The sequence below is a fragment of the Lolium rigidum genome, chromosome 4 (assembly GCF_022539505.1).
Source record: "Lolium rigidum isolate FL_2022 chromosome 4, APGP_CSIRO_Lrig_0.1, whole genome shotgun sequence".
Taxonomy (NCBI): Eukaryota; Viridiplantae; Streptophyta; class Magnoliopsida; order Poales; family Poaceae; genus Lolium; species Lolium rigidum.
The window spans coordinates 69,100,275-69,116,409 of NC_061511.1; the positions used below are offsets into that span (position 1 = coordinate 69,100,275).

The 16,135-nt window shown below is 49.1% G+C and overlaps 1 protein-coding gene across 1 annotated transcript; it reads right to left on the reverse strand.

Moving 5' to 3' along the window:
* Window positions 1-9,000: 9,000 nt before the first annotated feature.
* On the reverse strand, window positions 9,001-15,200 carry LOC124708587 (beta-glucuronosyltransferase GlcAT14B-like). Its single transcript, XM_047240266.1, has 4 exons — window positions 14,494-15,200; window positions 10,263-10,338; window positions 10,073-10,188; window positions 9,001-9,993 (listed from the first exon to the last, which is right to left on the reverse strand). Exons 1-4 carry the CDS (start codon window positions 15,056-15,058, stop codon window positions 9,476-9,478), a joined length of 1,275 nt encoding a protein of 424 aa, XP_047096222.1. The 5' UTR covers window positions 15,059-15,200; the 3' UTR covers window positions 9,001-9,475.
* Window positions 15,201-16,135: the final 935 nt, after the last annotated feature.

Sequence of the window (16,135 nt, forward strand, 5' to 3'; positions counted from 1 at the left end):
CATGTTTTAGTTATTTATACATCTGAATCTAAAAATGTTAAGCAGTTTTTTTTTGGATGGAGGAGGTATATGATATAAAATAGGGCTAGTGTCTACAAAACTATTTGTTTAGGGCATTTGGGGCTAAAATCTCACCTTCAACATATGCATTATCTCTATATTGTACCAAAAATATAGAACATATCCTAAAAATTGGTTGCAAGTGATATATATTTGGGTGTAGGGCACCCAAGACGTTGTGGCGAGAACCCAACCACCATGATCGTCGTTGCCTGATCCCAATTCCGGCAAGTTCTCACCACCGTGCGCCACTTCGACAACTCTGTCGGCCGCCCTCATCCCTATCATCACCTCATCGCTCATTCCCCCCTCTCAGGGGCTCCGCCACGACCCTTGCCACCCCTGCTGAATCTTGGGACGTCACCACCCGAATATGCTCGTTCCTTGCCATGCCGCCTTCCGAAATAGTCATTGCAGCAGCGTCACATCCCACTGACGGCTGCCACTACCCTCATAGAGTTGTCGGCAAGCCGCTACTCCTTACCAGTCTCTCAACGCCCGATAAACATGTCTCTGCCAGATTTAGCCGCATCCCTGGCTCCCATCCGGATCCGGTCCGTCCCTGCCCTTGCCGCCTAAACTATAATGGTACTATTAATTTGACTACTGCAATGGCTAAGTTGATGGTATTGAGAAGTGGAGTAATGCTTGGGGGACTAGAAGCCCCTACCTCAGAATATAGTTAGACAAGTTATCAACGCACCTTAGAAATATTCACCGATGTTTGTTCATAAAATAGTGTAGAATCGTGCGGTGGGAAAATTAAAAGCAATGCACATGTTACAGGTAACTTCATGATTGGGTTTTTAATAATAAAAATGTTTCTCTTATGCAGGTTATTTACAGATGAATCGCTATGTTCCGTTTGTGATCACCTCTACATGGTGTGGAGCATAGAGATCTCTTTATAGAGGTGTCTACATAATTAAGAACACGGCGAGAGATATTTTTTCTCAACGTGGATGGCAGCACGATCATCGGATAGGATCATCCCCGCCTTAGCTTTATTCTTGTTCGATGTTTCTTTCTCAGAATTTTAAACCTTTTATGGTGCTTTATCTGTGTGCATCTTTGTTATGCAGAAGCCGGGTGTAATGTTTAAACTTTAAGTAATAAAAGCGTCCATCGAAGAGAGAAAAAGGTAACTTCACGATGTAGTTGCACAAGTTATCACCGCTACTAGAAAATTGAATTGTGGATTGATTTTGGTTAGTACTTAGGGCATGTACAATGGTAGAGAAGGCATGCCTTCCCTTATCCCGCCACATCATCTAGAGAAGACAATTGGTATAAGTTTTACAATGCGTTATCTCTTATAGCCATCCCTAGCAATTAATGATAATTAATTAAATTTGATAGAAAATTATGTTTCTAAGAGAAAACATGTGGAGAAAATAGTTTTCCCTTATTTTCTAAGAGATGATCTCTTAGCTAAGGGAAGACATCCTTCTCTTCCTTCATTCTCTCTCCTCCAACTAAGCAGAAATCCAATGTAGCACCTCTAAAGGAAGGCTGACGTGACTCCATTGTAGGTGCTCTTAGGAGCATATGATTCTACGAGGCACCAGCTAGCTCGATGAAGATAGGAAGCTAGCTAGTTGAGGGCTTGATGCTATGGATCAATTCCGGCAGCACGGCAATCTCTGCATTTTCCTGTTTCTTTATTGCTTTATATAGAACGGCACTACAAGAATTTTAGAGCATCTCCACTCGTTTCGCCTGCCCACGCCGAAATTCGGACGAAACAACCACCGGATTGGATGAAATAAAGTCGTGGGGAGTACCGTATTTCCAGTCGTCCATCCGGAGTTCGGCGAACATAGTTTAAATTCAAACAAACCGTCGTCCCGCGCTACAAATACGGCCAGTTGATCGGCAAAAGAACCAGCAAAAGGATCAGCCACAGATCGGCGATAGGAGGGAAATTACACGGAAATAGGCTCATCGGTAGTCCCGGCTGGCACGGCGGTGTCCGACGGACCAGTTTCCTCACACGCCGTGGTCGAAGCGGCGGCAGTCGACGACGAAGCAGCGGCAGTCGACGGCGTAGACGGTGAGGAAGACGAGGTAGGAGCCGGCGGAGACGATGAAGAACTGGCCGGAGTGGGTCGGAGGATGTCGCTGCGGTGGCCCTCGTACCAAATCCTCGTCTCCTCGTCCATCAGATCCGTGTTCCCGCCCATCAGAAACGCCAAGTCAGTGTTCCTCTTCTTCGCCGCCGCCGTCGTCTTCAGCAGGGCGATCCGGACGCCTTGGTTGGCGAGCATCTCCCGCCACCTGCCGTCGAACTTGCCATCCCTCCCGGCGGCATGCATCCTCGCGTCGGCCCAGCACTTGTCGAACGACGCCTGCAGCCTGTCGGCGGGATTGCCCGTCTTTTTGAGCTTCTTCTGGCCGAGTTCCGGGCGCCCATCCGCCAAGCCAGCCGCCCGAGCGTCAGGGTTGTACTGCTCGGTCTTGCTCTTCGAGAGGTTCTTGCGGGTTTCCGCCCACTTCTCGCACTTCTCGATGCGTGCGTAGACGTTCGGGAACTTGAACTGCATGCCGGTGTCATCCATGTACATGTCCAAAGCACGGCGCAGCTGGGGAAAAAGAGTACGGCGATATGGGTCAGCTCACGACGATCACCTTTTCTGTGCACAGCTAACCTCGGTGATGCAGGGTCGACGGAGCATACTTTTTGCTCAAAGTCGTGGCCGCTCATCGGCCGTTCTTTGATCTCCTCCTGCACGCCGTGCCATTTGCTGCACGCCGTTTGTATGATCCCCCAATGGGTGGCCATTGCCTTGTCTCCCCGGTTCATGTTCGTCTTGTTGAAGGAGGGATCGACGAGTTTGCGTTCGTCGAACGCCTGATTCACTCGAAGCCAATATGTGTCAAACGACTGATTGGCCCCGGTTATGCCGTTCATGGACACGGTCATCCAAGCTTCGGCGAGGCACTCCTCTTCCTTCGGCGTCCATTTGATACGCGGTTCGGCAGGCGGCGAGTCCTTCTTCCTCTTCTTCTTTCCCTTCGACAGGTTGGCGTCGGCGACCTCGGCTTGAATTTGTTGTTCTTCTTCGTCGTCTTCTTCTTCGACGGCTTGGCTTCCGTCGGCCACATCCTCCACATACTCGTTGCGCGCCGCGACAGCTGCCGTCGCCCTCGCCTCCTCTTGCGTGAAGAACCCCGGGCTCGCAGCGGCGGCGGCCATGAAGAACCTCGGGCTCGCAGCGGCGGCCATGGAGCCGGAGGTGATCATCTTGTGGATCTCCTCGTCGTTCGGCGCCGCCATCGCACCGAACGGGAGCGGCCCTCGTCGCAGGGCCGGCGAGGTGCCCTCGTACTGGTTCCCGCTGCCGACGGCGAGCTCGGGCGGCGACGGCGTGAACCTGGACGGTTGGACGTAGGTGCCCTCTTGGAACATGGCAGGCGGCGACGGCGAGTAGATCGAAGGGGAGAAAGTCGACGGGGAACTGCTTGTACCTTGTGTCGGCCATTGGCCGGGGAACATGGCGCCGCCGCCGCCGTGAGCATGGCCCATGCTCATGGCCATGCTGATCTTCCTCGCTTGTTCGTCCTGGGCCGCCGCCGCCCTCTTGGCGGCGGCTTTTTTCTCCCTCTCCACCCTGCCACTTGTTTCGACCTGGCGCCGGATCTCGTCCGCCGCCCACCACTAGTAGGAAAAGCCTCATCAGTGGCGCACGAAAATTCGATTCTGTGGCGCATGGAGGGTGCGCCACAGAAACGTCGCCACAAAAATAAGCTTTCTGTGGCGCACCTGGCCGTGCGCCACAGAATTAAGGTTTCTGTGGCGCACTTGTTGTTAGGTGCGCCACAGAAAAGGGTGCGCCACAGAATTGGTTTTTAGTGCGCCACAGAATTTGCTTGTATTATACACGATTTTGTTCTGCCTGCTATACACATGCAGTTTATAGACAGCAATACGTATACACAGAGTTATATACAAGCAACATTCAGATATAATATAAATATCATGTACATTGCACAGATATAACATAGACATCATCATCACATTACTTAGAACCCGATCGAGATACATATATAGTGGCAAGTGTCAAATGTTTTGCATACAACTCTTAATTCATACAAAATTCACAATTTCAAGATACAAAGTAGTCTTCATCCGGTTCCTCCTTTGCTCCGTCATCTCTACCCACCAGGCTCACTTGCATCGGGGTCCTTCATCCAGTTCCTACTATGATGAAAATGGAAGAAAGTGAGACCAACAAGTCCGATGCACAAGAGAAATGGAATAAATGCCTCATACATTGTTGGTCAACACAAATATTAACATTCAGGGACGGTGTAAGTGAGACCAAGTCCGATGCACAAGAGATTGATATTTGTGCTATCTTACCAGACTCACTTACGCCGCCCCCGAGTGTACGGTGACCAAACATTTTAATCATCGGCATTTTGAAAATCTCAAAGCAAATGGAATGACAAAATGGAATAAGTGCCTCATACATTGTTGGTCAACACAAATATTAACATTTAGAGATGGCGTCGGTGAGGCCAAGTCCGATGCACAAGAGATTGATATTTGTGCTATCTTACCAGAGCTCACTTACGCCACCCCCAAGTGTACGGTGACCAAACATTTTAATCATCGGCATTTTGAAAATCTCAAAGCAAATGGAATGACAAAATGAAATAAGTGCCTCATACATTGTTGGTCAACACAAATATTAACATTTAGGGATGGGGTAAGCGAGGCCAGGTAGGATGCACAAGAGATTGATATTTGTGCTATCTTACCAGGCTCACTTACGCCACCCCCAAGTGTACGGTGACCAAACATTTTAATCATCGGCATTTTGAAAATCTCAAAGCAAATGGAATGACAAAATGGAATAAGTGCCTCATACATTGTTGGTCAACACAAATACTATGGTCAGAAACCATAGTTGCAAGATACACCACCGTATACTTTGCGAAGGGCCCCTTTCCCGGTTGGCGTTCCGTCAACGGGTGCTTGACGACACAACAACGCCGATCCGCATCTCCGGCGCGAGAACCACTCCGGTCCCTCGCTGTCCAGTACGTGAACGAGTCCTTGATGCAAAGACCGTGCCGGCCTGCCCAGCATTATGCCGGGCCGTGTTGCCGCGCTTCAAACCGTGTGTCCACTGATCGACACGGCCTGAAGCACGACAACAGGGGTCGGCATGATGCTAGGGAGGCTGGCACCGTCTTCGCATTAAGGACTCGTTCACGCATCGGACGGCGAGAGAAGAAAAGTGGTGCTGCGCCGGAGAGGCATGTCGGCGTTGTTGTCTCGTCAAGGACTCGTTCACGGAACGGCGGCTAGGGAAAGGGGAGCTCGTCTACAAAGTATATTGCGGCGTATAGGTGACCAAACATTCTAATCATCGGCACTAAAATGGAAGAAAGAGCCAAGTGGTATCTCAACTAGATATCATATGCCTCATACTTTGTTGGTCGAAAGAAATATTAACATCCCGGGATGGCGTTAGTGAGGCCAGTGTAGGATGCACAAGAGATTGATATTTGTGCCATCACACCGAGGCTCACTAGCGACACCCCGGAGTGTACAGCTTGACCGAACATTCTAATCATCGGCACTAAAATGGAAGAAAGAGCCAAGTGGTATCAACTAAATGGAATGCCTCATACTTTGTTGGTCGAAACAAATATTAACATCCAGGGATGGAGTAAGTGAGGCCAGGTAGGATGCACAAGATATTGATATTTGTGCCATCACACCAAGCCTCACTTGCTCCACCCCCGAGTGTACGAGTGATCGACCAACCATCTAATCATCGACAAGTAAATCACTTGGGGTAATGTTAAAATGTTTGTCTCCATATTTGGGAGACATTTTTAATATTGGAGTCTAGCTAATGGAAATCAAGAACTAGTCTTGATCTCCAAATGGTGATTAGAGGGAATTTATTCATCTTAAGCAACATTAGGGACAAATGGGATCATGCAAGGGACTTGGGTCATTTGGATCATAAGGCATCAATTAAGGAGGCAACCAGGGACAAAGGGAAACATTTGATGATCCATTATCATAGGCAACAAAGCAAGCAACTTTTTCCCCTCTAATCTAGCTAGAGTCCTTAAAAGAAATCCATCATAAGCATGGTCAAATACACATATAAAGCATTTGGAGAGCAAACAAGCAAGTAGCCATATCACTCAATCCAATAATATAGTAATTTGGATCATAAGGCATCAATTAAGGAGGCAACCAGGGACAAATTAAGGGAAACATTTGATGATCCAAGTAAGTGCATGACACTTTGAGCTACCCAAGAATAAAGGCCAACGAGTGGATAAACATCTCGCTCAACCATTTCTTGCACTAGAGGAAAAGTAACCAACATTGAAACTTGAATAGTCAAGTGACACTACAAGGTCATTTGGATCATAAGGCATCAATTAAGGAGGCAACCAGGGACAAAGGGAAACATTTGATGATCCATTATCATAGGGACATAAGTCAAGATGCTCAAACACACATAGCATGCATGGAGCAGATGCTCCAAAGGGATTATTCATCACTTGGTATATAGACCAAGTGATGCTGGCAAAAGAGAGGCCAATCAAGAACCAATAAATCCAGTAAGTGATAGATATGCCTAAACAAGCAACAACACATAGCATATCCCAGCTAACCGGATGAGACAAGTCTTGGTAGCCAACTCGAATCACCTAGCACCACCTAGCCTTTTAAAACCACAGAAACAGTCCTTTTTCTTCAAAGGATACCACAGTGGCATTCATTTACATGATCCCCTACTGTGGATATCTCTATTTTCATCAAAGCCAACACAAGAAATAGAAATTTATCATTACTCAGTTGAGTTCAAAACAAAGCTAAGACATCACTGGCTGAGCTAAGACATCAAGCTTCCCCACTAATCGAGCATTATAAGCATACCATAAGCTCACAAGAATCCATCAAGTAAATCATCGTGGGTCCAAAAACTTGGGGTCCGGAAAACTAATCCCAACGAGAGAATTACTTGGGGTCCGAAAACTAATCCCAGGCCAACCAAGAGCAACTATAAATATGTATGTATACAAGCCCACCAGTAGCATTTCATGCATTTAAATTCCTATGAACCGAGTTAACCTCACCGAGCACAACAAGCATTTAAATGAACGAGTAGCATCAAATTCCTATGAACCCATCAAGAAAATTGTTAACAGTTAACCTCACTGAGCACAACAAATGAACCAGTAGTAATAAGCCATCAAGATTAACAGTTAACCTCACTGAGCACAACAAATGAACCAGTGTAGCATCAAATGAACCAACCGAGCAGCAATGCATCACTAGCAGCAATGCATCACTAGCAGCAATGCATCCAGAGCCAACAAATGAACCAGTAGCATCAAGATTAACAGCTAAGCATCACTAGCAGCAATGCATCAAGATTAACAGACTAAGCCCACCAAGTAGCATCAAGATTAACCAACCGAGCAGACAATGCATCACTAGCGAGCAATGCATCCAGAGCCAACAAATGAACCAGAGTAGCATCAAGATTAACAGCTAAGCATCACTAGCAACAATGCATCAAGATTAACAGCTAAGCCCACCAGTAGCATCAAGATTAACCAACCGAGCGAGCATTTCGTCGAGCACGTTGTGCTCGCGCGGGGGAGGAAGAGGGAGGGGAGGGGAGGGAGCTCACCGACGATTTGGAGAGTCGTGGAGGAGCTCACCGACGACGACGGCAGGGGTGGAGGTCGCGGCGGCTCCTCCACCTTGACGCGGCGGCGGCTCCTCCACCTTGACGCCGCGCCGGCCCCTCCTCCTCCACGCCGCAGCCGGCTTGTGCCGCTGGTGGCGGGGATGGGTAGAGCGTGGCGGCATCCGGCCCTCGCGGAGGAAGGCGGCGGCGGCGGCGGCGGCCGACGGCAGCGCTCGCCATGGAAGGCGGCGGCGCGGGGAGAGAGGGGAGAGAGGGAGAGGAACCGTCCGGCGAGGGAGGGGTACGGCCTTGATATAGACACGTTATTTCGTGGCGCATCCAGACAAGTGCGCCACAGAAAACAGTATTTCTGTGGCGCACCGAGGCCAGTGCGCCACAGAACACGTTATTTCTGTGGCGCACCAGGTGCAGTGCGCCGTAGAAAAGGTAAGACCAATGGTTGGGCGTGGCAGGATGTGGGCCCCACCCAGTTTTTGTGGCGCAGCGTTTCGTAGTGCGCCACAAAATTAAGCTATTTCTGTGGCGCACCCAGTATGGTGCGCCACAAAACAATATTCTGTGGCGCATTTTTAGTGGTGCGCCACAAAACTAAGCTTTGCCTATAAGGGTTTTCCTACTAGTGCACTCTGCGTTCGACATACCCGGCGGCCGCTCCTTCTTCGCCCGCGGCTTCCTCGCCTTCGGCGGCATGGTGGTGGACGAGAAGACGAGGAGGAGAACGGTGGTGGACGAGAAGACGAGGACGGGAACTGGAAGACGAAGAGGAGAATGGACAAATTCGGCGGGAGAGATTGGGGATATGCAAGCAAATTGGAGGGAAATCGGCAGGATTTGGCTTTCCTGTCGCCGACTACGAGGGTCCACACGATGTTTCGCGCCAAATTCTTTCGTCCGGAGTCCCCGAGCGCGCCCCGGGGGACCGGGGATGGCGTGGGCTCGCCGGATGGATGAAGGGCTAAATCCGGACGAAAACGAGAAACTGAGGACGCGATTGGGCCGAATTTCGCTGTCCGGATGGGAAAAACGTCGCTCGGGGGCCTCGTCGGGGAGACGAGTGGAGATGCTCTTACAAATGATACATCAAGGTTAAATTGTTTGTACTACCAAAAAAACTCATTTACTATCATGTTTCTTTATTGCTTTATATAGAAAGGCACTGCAAGAATCTTACAAATGATACATCAAGGTTAAATTGCTTGTACTACCAAAAAAACTCATTTACTAATTTAAACGAATGGCATAGAGCAAAAGATTCAAGATACTGTTGCTATTTTAATGAAGATTAGAATATGAATTAGTATGGTTTATAAAATGGCAGTCCCAAAATATGGACTGATGTTCTAAAACAGAGGGAGTAGGCAACTGGAGGTTCTGGGGAGAAATGGACACATACAAGCTCACTGTGGAGATGAGAACACGGTAGCAACGCTAATACGACCAACATACCACCTGCTCTACTCTTTCCTGTCCAGTTCTGTCAAATGTGAATTCAGCAATGAAGCAGCACACCAGACCAATATGCTTCAATTAGCCTGCTCGAACATCTAGGCCTTCAATGCCATGGCGGAGCCACAGATGAAGTGAAACTTTCTGGCCTTCAGTGCCTATTGCTAAAGAAGGGAGTACGGTCAAGAAAGCAGGTCAGATCATAATATATATCAATACCCTCTGTTATATTATCGATATTCCCCTTTTCCTATGCAAAAGAGGTTATATTGCTATCGCCTGCATGATTTTGCGCCAGAATTTGCTTCTTCCAATGTCCGATTGATATATTGCTGCAACTTCGAGGCCTGAGGACCAGGTTTCACAACGTTCACGTCACTCCACTGGGAACATGAGTCAACGAACCAGCCCTTCCTGCCTGAGCACCAGGCACCAGGAACAGGCCCATGCCCAGGACGCCTGAGTAGTTTGTCATCGATCTTGTTCAGCAATGGTTCCTTCTTCTGAAAACGCCTTGCAAAAGGCTGTCCGCTGTTCACCATCTCATCATAATGTGCCATGTTCAGAAATAGGGGCTCTGTCTGAGGTGGTTCATCCCACACCTTGTACCTCAAATCATTGTTCACAGTGGAATTACGGAAATCAACCGAGTTGCATATGACTGAGTGGAAATATCCTTCCTGAGGCAGCACTACGTTGTTGAAGTACATGAGAAGAACCCGAGGAAGATTCTCCCAGCCAAGAATACAATACTCTATAAACCGCCGATTTAGAATAACCCATGGAGAACCTAGTAAGAAACAAAAGTAGATGGATAAGGATATTATCTAGACCAATGAAATAAAATCAGCGCAGGGAGCAAGAAATGCCTGTGAAGAACTTAAAAGCATCCGGAGTTGGTCTTTTCTGTGAGGCTCGGAAAAAGTTGGTCCTCCCTGACAAGTATATTCCAGCATCCACTATCATTGATTGCACTTTTTCAGATCTGCAAGTGAATAGTTTTATCAAAACTGATACTGTTGGTTGCTAAAAATCTCTCCAAGTTCAAATGGTTCATACTCTTTCTCTCCAACGTCACTAGTGTGATCAATGAAGTTGAATTCCCTTGGAACATATGATAAGGCATGAATCAAGTCTGCAGCAGGATAAAATGAACAACAGTATCATAATCAGCATAAACCTAACTATCAAAATGGTGCAGTTTCGCAAAATAAACCAGAACAGCATCACTACTATATTTTTCAAGAAAACACAAAGGACCTTTGTGTTTCATTTCATTGAAAAGGTAGAAGTTTTTTATTACAAGCCTCCTAGGAGGAAGAGGGTACAGGAGGAGGACAAGTTTAGGTGGAAGTGGACTACGGATGGGCAGTTCTCGACGAAGACGGCCTATCGCACCTTCTTCCATGGCTCAACTGTGCTGCCCAGTGCGGCGCAGGTTTGGAACTCGTTGGCAGGAGCGGAACACTAGGGTTTTCGATGATACCTCCACTTCTGTGGGACGCGTCCTAGATGGTGTCGTAGAAGAGTGGCATCTCTGGCTATCTTGTAGACGTGGGCAGATTCAGGAGATAGGGTAGTGCCTCGCTCGCTCCTTGTTGGAGCTTTGGTCGTGAGTGTTGGGGTCCGTTTCGAACTTGTAACATTGTAACCTTGTTTACCCTCCTTTTCGAGCTTAATGAAATGACTCGCAGATCTCCCGCGGGTTCTTGAAGAAAAAAGAGGAAAACTAACTAATGTACATCCCAGGTCATCGGTCACTACTCTTTAGCCCAGAGAATTGTTTCATCTTTGATGCTGGAGATCAGACCATTGATCAAAGGTTGTGCACCCTCAAACACGCAACTGTTCACAGGATGAGCAGCGTCGTGGGAGCCAAGCATTGTCTTGCTTCTATCCACCATTCAGTGAGGATATCTCCTGAGCTGGCGGTGTGCAGATCACCGGTGCCAGGAGAGAGTTTCCGGCCATATCAGCAAGGTGGAAGGGCAGGGTCAGGTGCAGCATTGTCTCAGGGGCCTGTCCAAAGAGCAAACAAGCTGAATGGTGCTGGAGTCCTCAACGTGCAAGACGGTCAGCCATCCAGCACGGGTTTTGGTCAGCCAGCCAGTGGAAGAATTTCACACGTGGCGGTGCCCAGCTTTTCCAGATAAGTTTCCAAGCTCTGCTCGAAGTGGAGCCCTGAAAGGTTGTGTGATAGCACGATTTCGCTTTGTAGGGTCCGTTTGCAGTCCACCTCCAGATCAGCTTGTCGGCGTCTGAGGGTGGTGTGCTGAATTTCCTGCCAATCCCCTCGATTCCGAGGATCCCATAGATGCCACACGCTCAGATGTTTGCCTGCAAGCCATCGGCTATTGTTCTCACTTTCCACCATCTTTTTGGTGTGCAGGCATGGAGTTGTGGTGCAATCTCACTGATTGAGCTGCCGCTGATCCAGCGATCGTCCCAGAACAGCGCGGTCTGGCCATTGCCCACTGACATCGAAGTGGAAGTGAAGAAGAGGGTGTGTTCTTCTGCCGAGAATTGGAGTTCAAGGTTGCTCCAGGCCCTGTTCGTGTCGGTGTGGCTATACCAGAGCCACCAGAGGCGCAGAGCGAGGCCAGCGCGCTCCAGATCGCTGACGCCAAGCCCACCAAGGGAGATGGGTCTGCAGACACGTCGCCGGTTCACATGGCAGTTCCTTCCGTTGGCTTCTGCGCTACCAGTCCAGAGAAATCCACCCTCGATTTTTTCTAATTGCTTGGTGCTTTTCTTCGGTGGCGCAAGGACAAGCAGCTGATGCATGGGTATTGCACTGAGAACAGATTTGACAAGCTCAAGGCGCCCAGACTTGTTCATAAGACGTGCATTACATGTTGGTAGATTGTCTCGTGCCTTCTCAATCAGCGGCTGCATCTGGGCGGCTGTTGGTTTGCAGACAGTGAGCGAAATGCCCATGTAGATGATAGGGAGCACCGATGGGCATCTAAAGTGTTGGCCGATGGCATCGGTGTCTTCCTCACTGCAGTGAATAAGGGTGGCAGAGCTCTTTGAGAAGTTCACCTGTAGCCCTGATGTACGCCCAAAAAGATTGCGAATCTCTTTGATCGCCATGATATCTTCAGTTGTGGGGTGGCAGAAGAGCACGACACCATCTGCATAGATGGAAATCATGGGGATCATCCGCCGGGGGTGCAGCTGTTGCAGTATGCCCAGAGTGGCTGTGCCCTTGATCAGACGACCCAATGCATCGACGGAGAGGACAAAGAACTGTGGCGACAGAGGGTCGCCCTGCCAAAGCCCTCGGCAATGCCAGATTGGGGGTCCAGGTTCACCATTGAGCAAGACTCTCGTACTAGCCGAAGAGAGGAGGATTGCTAGCCATTCTGGGAAATGGTCTTCAAAACCATATTGGCATAGGGCCTCAAAAAGGAACGGCCAAGATATGGAATCAAAATGTCAGCAAAATCCTCAGCTCTTTGAGTTGATGCAGCAGCCGTGTCGTACTAGGCTGATTGGCCGATAATCGCCTGGGCTAGATGCATCTGCAAGTGTAGGTAGCAGGGTAAGGAGCAGTAAGCAGTACAAGGTAGCAGGGGCGCCAGTGGCTGGTCCTCCTGGGCTTTGCCGACAGCGTGAGCGCTCCAGCTGGTCAGTGTGTGAGCCGTGGCTTGTAGACGGAGCCACAAGGCGCCGGAAGGGTCGATGCCATCCACCAAGGACCAAGCTTCAGCCACAGCGCCGTGGAAGCTGTCGAGAGGCAGTCAATACTCCTCAAAGTGGAAACGTGGCCGTGCAGAGGGCATGGGGCAGCAATCGAGCAACAGGGTGCAGTGATCCGAGACCAGGGACGACAGGCACCGCAGGTGGCAGGCACCATATAGTTCTTCCCAAACAGATGTGCACAGTACACGGTCAAGGTGAACGAGATCTACTACATGTCTGGGAAAGAAACTGGAAATGTCATTTGGTAACCCAAACAAGTCCAAAGGTCAGCACGACACAGTAGATACTCCCTCCTTCTACAATTACTTCGCGTCCTGAATTTAGTCAAAGTCAAACTTCGTAAAATTTGACCAAATATTTAGGAAATAATATCAACATCTACAATGTAAAATCTATTGTATTCGAATCGGCATAAAGAAGCACTTCCCATCCAGTAAAGAAGAAGAAGAAAGAGTTATGTCACAAACACCTTGCCAGAAAACAGAAAAAAAAAAACTTACTCTAGCAGAAAAAAAAAGCTGCTCCTCAGCCTTCTACTCAGCCAAAAAAACCAACGGCCTAAGAAAAATCAAAGAACTGTTCATTGATCATTGCTAATCTACACTGTGACAAGTCCTCGTGAGCGAGGAAGGCCGCCTCACTAGGAGGAAGAGATCGGTGCTGGAAAATACGCCGATTACGCTCCTTTCACACATTCCAGAAATCATAGATGATCAGCCCACTAAAACTTCTCCGCGACTCTTTGGCACTTGCATGCAAGAAGTGATCCCACCAAGCATCAAGAGATATAGAGCTCGAACCAAAACTGGCAGCAGGAATGCCATTCCAATCCGCCAACAGCGAGAGAACCTCATCGCTAAAGGGACAACTCAAACAAAGATGATGAATAGTCTCTGCCTCCAAACCACAAAGCACACACTGATGCTCATGAGGCTAAACGCCTCTCAAGGTTGTCGGCTGTAAGGATGTGGTTATGAAGAGCCAACCAAGCGAAGAGACGACATTTTGGTTCAGCCTTAGCATTTCGTATTATAGTTATTGATATTTTTTCTTATATTTTTGGTCAAACTTTACAAAGTTTGACTTGGACTAAATTCAGAACGCGAAGTAATATAAACGGAGGGAGTACTGGCTACTATTAACAAATTCTCCTGCAAAAACTACTACTACTACTGAACATCTAATATCATGATGGTCATCAGCACAACTTAAAGGTTAGTCTTATAATCAACATGTGAATGTTCTGAAATCCCCGCACCTTCTACTCAACTTCAGATACTACATCAAACTGGCGATAATGGGAGCCTGAATTTAAACATACAATAATGCAGATCCATATGTCTATGCTGTGAAACAAATAACTGAAATGACACTACATCTGCGTAGTTTAAAAAAACACTACATCTGTGTGGGTAATAGGCAGTTAGTTGATGTTAGTTAGAAGATTAATGTGTATATCTGGGAAAATTAATTTCGTTTCTAACACTATTGGAGAAATGAAATATCAAAATGAGGGGACTATTTCGGGTCAATAAGATACAATCATGGAAATCCCTGAGTATCAATGCAAGTAGAGTTGACATACCATCCTGGGTGACGAGGGGGTAATCGGCGGCGTTGAGGGTGAGGAACCAATCCCAGTCGGGGTGGAGGCGGAGCAGAACGGCGGCGGCGCGTAGCGTGCCGGCCAGGCCGGAGGACCCGACAGGCGTCCCCGCGGTGGGCGTACCCACGACCGCGACGTTGGCGAACGCGACAGCGGCGGGCGCGGCGGCGGCGACCCCGGCAGCGAGGTCCCGGCGCTCGTCGTTGGAGGCGTCGGCCGAGAGGTGGAGGACGTAGCGGTTCCGGGGGTGGTAGACGGCGAGGAGTAGCCGGAGGAGGCGAGGCCCGTCGCCCCGGGCGCCGATGAGGAAGTACGCGAGGCAGGGCAGCGCGTCGGGGCCACGGCGGACGCCGGCGGCGGCGTGGGCGGTTGTGAGGCCCGGGAGGCGGAGGCGCGTCGGGGAGGAGTAGGCGGAGAGGAAGAGGAAGAGGAACGAGAGGAGGAAGGAGACGGAGACCAGCGAGAGGAAGAGGATCCACCGCCACCTCTCGCCCGAGCCGGCGCCCCCTCCCCCGATGCCGCCTCTCGCGCCCCCTAATCCCATGGAGGAAGAGGATCCGGAGTCCGGAGAGAGTGATCCAGATCACATACGCGTTATAGGGCCGCAATGGATGGAGCGGCGGCGTGGATCGGCTCGCCGGCGGTGAGTCGCCGTCGTCGGAGGTGCTTTGTGCTTAGAGTAGAGGCCACGAGAGCATCGCGTCCCGTCGCACGACGCACGGAGAGTGATTTTTTTTCTTTTTGCGCGTCGGTGGTAGGAGTTGTGTCGGAGTATGACAGATGGGCCTTCGTCTGGGCCCTTTCCACGCAGCCCGCTGAAACATGATACCAGATCAAATTAAGAGCATCTCTAACAAAACCCGTAAACATGCGAACTGAAACCACCGAGTTTAATTTACCGAACTCGTGTTTACGGCCGTGTTCAGTTCACCGAACATGATATCAAAGCAAATTAAGAGCATCTCTAACATCCTACATCTTCGATCCCTGTCAGCATTAATCGCCCGTGTTTCTCGGGTTGATCAAGGGGTCCCTACACCCCTTCCCGACCTTTGGTTCTCGGGTTGGCTGTATTGCGAGCTAGGGTTTCGTTGTTTTTTCCGATCAAACATGTTTATTCGTGTGCGCCTATTATTGTGACAAAAACTACAACGGCAACATCGGATCTTGCAGTATCTGGGTCGCGCACCGTCGGTGCAGATGACAGAGAAGTTTTGATGGTGAAGCTGGGACTTCGCGAGGAGGACCTTGATGACATTGTGTTCGAGGAAGCAGGAATCCGACATGAGTAGGCAACTCGCTGTCTTGTTATGGATAATGTACACACAGATCGAACAACATTAGATCTTGCCAAGGATGTGAAGATTAAAGTGTTGAAATATCTATGCATGTTCCATTTTGCATGTCTTTGTGACTCAGAGAAGGTAGTGAATGGGGGACCTTGGGTGGAGAAGTCAGTCGTCATGGACCCTTATGTGGATTCACCAAACCCGATCGAGTTGAATACATTGCTTATATGGATACATATACATGATCTCCCGTTTGGCACTAGGGATATGATCAAAACCCTAGCAAGAAAGGTGGGGGAGTTTGAGGTAGTGGACCCTCCATCAGATGATTT

Excerpts from the sequence above, each read along its gene's own strand:
- LOC124708587 (XM_047240266.1), bottom strand. The coding sequence starts at position 15,058 with ATGGGATTAGGGGGCGCGAGAGGCGGCATCGGGGGAGGGGGCGCCGGC. Across the intron at positions 10,339-14,493 it reads CCCCCTCGTCACCCAGGATG|ACTTGATTCATGCCTTATCA; the intron begins GTATGTCAACTC and ends ATCCTGCTGCAG. Across the intron at positions 9,994-10,072 it reads TGCTTTTAAGTTCTTCACAG|GTTCTCCATGGGTTATTCTA; the intron begins GCATTTCTTGCT and ends GTTTCTTACTAG.